The sequence below is a fragment of the Sycon ciliatum genome, chromosome 8, assembly GCF_964019385.1.
Source record: "Sycon ciliatum chromosome 8, ocSycCili1.1, whole genome shotgun sequence".
NCBI lineage: Eukaryota > Metazoa > Porifera > Calcarea > Leucosolenida > Sycettidae > Sycon > Sycon ciliatum.
The window spans coordinates 2,408,116-2,412,774 of record NC_088650.1 but is presented as its reverse complement, the minus strand read 5'-3'; the positions used below and the strand labels follow the sequence as shown (position 1 = coordinate 2,412,774).

At 48.3% G+C, this 4,659-nt stretch overlaps 1 protein-coding gene across 1 annotated transcript; it reads left to right on the top strand.

Moving 5' to 3' along the window:
- The first annotated feature begins 548 nt into the window (after positions 1 to 548).
- LOC135823007 (zinc finger MYM-type protein 1-like) lies at positions 549 to 3,724 on the top strand. Its single transcript, XM_065335843.1, has 3 exons — positions 549 to 591; positions 1,529 to 2,383; positions 2,688 to 3,724. Exons 1-3 carry the CDS (start codon positions 549 to 551, stop codon positions 3,722 to 3,724), a joined length of 1,935 nt encoding a protein of 644 aa, XP_065191915.1.
- Positions 3,725 to 4,659: the final 935 nt, after the last annotated feature.

The window sequence follows — 4,659 nt, the reverse complement described above, 5'->3', positions numbered from 1 at the left end:
TTGCTGCCGTTTCACCTTTCCCCAAATGTGCAGCTCTTTGTGCTGGGAGCCAACGTTACGACGGGAGCAGCTAGAGAAGAGCGTGTGCGGGGGCGACGCGAAAGCCTCCATTTCCAGGCGAAACATCACTTCCACAAGGCTCCCTGCGCTCAGCTTAACTTAATTATCTACAGCAACAGCTTCATTTGTTCCTAATTATTTCACGCAATTCTCCACATCAGTATCTGGGTGAAGGGCTATAAGTATAACTCCTCATCACGACGCTTTATTGCTACTTGCCCACAGACTTGCAAAGATTCACTTCAAATTAAATCATGATTACCTCAAGACGTACAGGCAGTAGCCCAGTGCACACCAATGTCAGAGCTACACGTACACAGCATGTACACAGCATGTACACAGCATGTACACAGCACGTACACAGCATGTACACAGCATGTACACAGCATGTACACAGCATGTACACAGCATGTACACAGCATGTACACAGCACGTACACAGCACGTACACAGCATGTACACAGCATGTACACAGCATCCTGTGGAATAATGGAGAAACGGAAAGCAAGAAACAATCCAGAAATGGAAGGACGTACGTGGAGATGGCTCAACAATAAAAATAATTGCACAAACTGGGTGACCTGTCAGTGTCGGTGTCACGCGATCAGTTCTCAAACCTGGAGTCGAACAGCTGAGATGCATGGATGCAAACAGTGCAAGCTACACTAGATGCGTGCACTGCACGGCACATGGATCTATGCAGGAGTGCATGCACTTACCATGCTTACGCCTACCTACAATACATAATCTACATGTACATGCATGGATGCATGGTGCATACAAAACAATGGTCGCCGAGAGAGAAATTCTCAACATGGAAGGCGCTCGTTGGATACCTTTCAGAAAGTTGTCAGAGTGACAACAACCGGAATCCTGGTCAGTAAGGTATCTAGAGTAGACGTGGCCAATAAAATTGCGGTGCCCAAAAGTCGGAACGAGATTTTTCTAGGAGGCCTTTTTTCAGGTTTGGCCCACGGACTAATCAGCTAATATCGGTAGATGTCTGTGGATTACTGTGTACTGTGGTGGACTGCGACAGCACACCGTGATTATGTGGCAAGACATTCACCTGGCTGGTGGCCGGCACTGCCAGTCTGGTGGTTTGCATCTGTGTGATGTTGAGTGGAAAATGCGCAGTGGCAGATAGCTTTTGCCTTTTGCCGGTACTGTATCGGATTGTGATCAATAGGCAACCTCTTGCATTGGCTGTCAGGTTGGATAGGATCATCAGTGTTTGTATTTAGAACAGTAATGACGTACTTGCTATTGTACTACCGTAATGTCACATTATTAGCTCCAGTGTTCATATCATTCTATACTGGAGTATTCTACGTATAAAGCGAAGTTTCGGGCGAACATCGATCGTTGAGCGTCCGTTTCAACCAGCTTGGTTCGATAAATTCAACTGGTTGCACTACGACGAGTCGACGGATTCTGTGACCTGCCATTTGTGTTCCTTTGCTGATCAGCAAGGGAAGCTGAAAGCGCCATCGAAGGACTCGCCTTCATTTCCAAGGGCTTCAAGAATTGGAAAGATGGCACCGAGGGGTTCCGTCGTCACGAAAAGTCGCTGTGTCATATCGACGCTGTCCAGGTGATGCTTGTGCTACCGCAGACTGTCCCGGACGTTGGTGAGGCGCTAAGTCAAGCCCATGCCAAGGAGAAAGCCCTGAATCGGCGAATGTTCGTGAGAATCCTAGAGAACATGAAGTTTTGGGGTCGCCAAGGTCTTCCCTTGCGTGGCCACGACGATGCAGAGTCGAACTTTATGCAACTGCTGCCACTACAGAAGCTACATACTCCCGAGTTGCGTGCTTGGCTGGAGCGACGAGTGGATAAGTACTGCTCCCCCGAAATCCAGAACGAAATCCTTCAGCTAATGTCGCATAGCATACTCCGGAATGTGGCCAAGTCCATTCATGCTGCTGAGGTGTTCAGCGTAATGGCCGATGAGTGCGCAGACGTATCTAACAAGGAACAGCTGGCGTTGTGCTTCCGGTGGGTTGACCAGGAGTTGGAAGCTCATGAAGATTTCGTTGGTTTGTGCCAGATTGACAACATATCTGCAGATACGATCGTTGCGGCTATCCGGGACTGCATGCTGCGACTCAACCTCCAAGTCAACCGTTGCCAAGGCCAGTGCTACGACGGTGCCTCAAATATGGCTGGCCACAGATCTGGTGTCACGAAGCAGTTGGGAGATGAAGAGCCAAGGGCTCTTTTTGTGCACTGCTACGGGCACTCTGTGAACCTGGCAATGTGCGACACCATCAAGACGACTGTGCTGACCAGAGATTCCCTCGATGTCACCAGCGAGTTGATCAGCAAGTTGATTTTAAAAGTACTCGCCGAAACGGAATGGCCGATTTGACGTCCTGAAGGGTGAGATCTCGCCCGACACACCAGGATTCCGTGTGCTGTGCCCGACCCGCTGGACAGTGCAAGGCAAGAGTCTGCAAAGCATTAGGGCTTGGCGGATAATGCCGGCAGAAAAATTGGCAGAATTCGGTACATTTTCTAGTAATTTTATGCATGTTTGGTATGTGGATAAAGAAATGGAGCAGAATTCGAGGAATTGCCCGCCATAAGGTTTGTATGGTTCTGCCAATTTCACTGCTTTTCGAGCAGAATCTGCCACCTTTTCGAGCATTATCGGCCAAGGCCAACAAAGCATCCTGGATAACTATCTGGTCTTGCAAGAACTGTGGGATGAAGTTCTGGCTGGGAGTGTGGACCCCGACGTGCGTGCTCGTGTAATCGGAGTGAAGGCTCAAATGGAGACTTTCAACTTCTTCTTTGGAATCAGTTTGGCCCGTCTTGTCCTGGCACATGGTGACAACCTCTCTGTTTCCCTCCAGAGTTCAACAATGTCTGCTGCCGAAGCCCAGAAAATAGCACGTTTGACGGTGGACACAATCACAAAGATGCGCACAGAGAATTCATTCTCGATGTTCTGGGAGGCTACTGTGGCAAAAAGGCACCAGTTTGATGTCTCTGAACCACAGTTACCTCGCAAACGCAAACGTCCACAGAGGTATGAAGGTGGAGATGAGCCAGCATACCACCCCAGCTCCCCGGAAGGCCACTATCGGCAGCTGTATTATGAAGTGCTTGACAGTGCCAAGTCCTCCATCCAGACCCGGTTTAATCAGAAGGGCTTCGCTATATACACGCAGATGGAGAACCTTCTCTTGAAGAGTGCCAAAGGGGTTGACGCTACAGACGAGTTCAAGGCAGTGACAGAGTTGTACGGCGAGGATCTCGACTCCAACCTCCTTCTGACCCAGTTGTCCCTCCTGCAGACGCAGCTGACCTCTGATGACGATGTCACGTTTAAGTCTGTGCTGAAGTTCTTGCGGGGCTACTCCACATCTCAGAGGCAGCTTCTGTCTGAAGTTGTGAAGCTGGTGCGCTTGATTCTGGTAAGCCCAGCTACCAACGCCATGAGCGTGAGATCCTTCTCAGCAATGCGGAGAATCAAGACCTATCTCCACTCCACAATGGGCCAGAGTCGGTTAAATTCAGTCATGCTCCTCCACACGCACAAGGACAGGACAGATGCACTGTCTGTGGTGGAGTTGGGCAATGCCTTCGTCGATGTCACCGGCAGTGATCACCGCCGCTCAATATTTGGCACATTCACGGATGCTGATCTTGCAGCTTAGTAACCCAGCTAGCAGTTTACCTGTGATTGCTCTTCTTGTCTTTTTTCTTTGGCTTTCTTACACAGCAGCGGGACCATGCACAGTAATAAATATTATACTTATTGTTTCAATGCATATTGTACGCCATCTGTCACATATTATTATTTCTTGCCTGCATTTCTTTTCCTCGCTAGTTTTGCTGAGAGTTTTTGTACACCTATTCAATGGTGGATGAGATAACAGGCTTTGAATGCTGTCCATAGTTGTTTTCTTGGAAGTAGTAAAACAATGCCAAAAGTGCCCAGAATGCAGGATTTTGCACCCTAATTTCAAACAATTTCCGAGGGGACATCCCCCCCCCGGACCACCGCCAACGGCGGTGCTACGCGCATGCGTATTCAGTAATTGAATGGTTTATTTGGGAATTCCGCTAGGACCTGAAAGGTTTGACGTGGAATTCAGGTCACACTAGGAGGTGAAGGCTTAAAGAGAAAGTTTATATCAAAAAAGGTATTCTTTGTAGACCAAAGAGTGGTATATTAATTATACCAGTCTTTGGTCTACAAAGAAAACCTTTTTTTTGATATTACAATGAGAGTGGCTAACCATTGGCTTGTCCACCAACTCTAAGAGAAAGTTTACACAAACTACAACCTTGTCCCATTGATATTCCTGCTCTTTCTCACAATTCGGCCTTTGATGAGCTCATTTATGCACAAGCAAAAGCCGCGGCAAAGTCTGACAGTGGAGAATGAGACAGCTACAGGGGTGGTGCGGGTGGGAACACACTGTCACATTCTCCGCCTTCACATCCTAGTGTAACCTGAATTTCACGTCAGACCTTTCAGGTCCCAGCGGGATTCCCAATTACACTTCGAAGGCTCCGGCTACGAATGTGACAGTGTGATGTTTAGAGGAAAGACCTCACACGAGTAGCAAGGTAATTGTATTTGAAT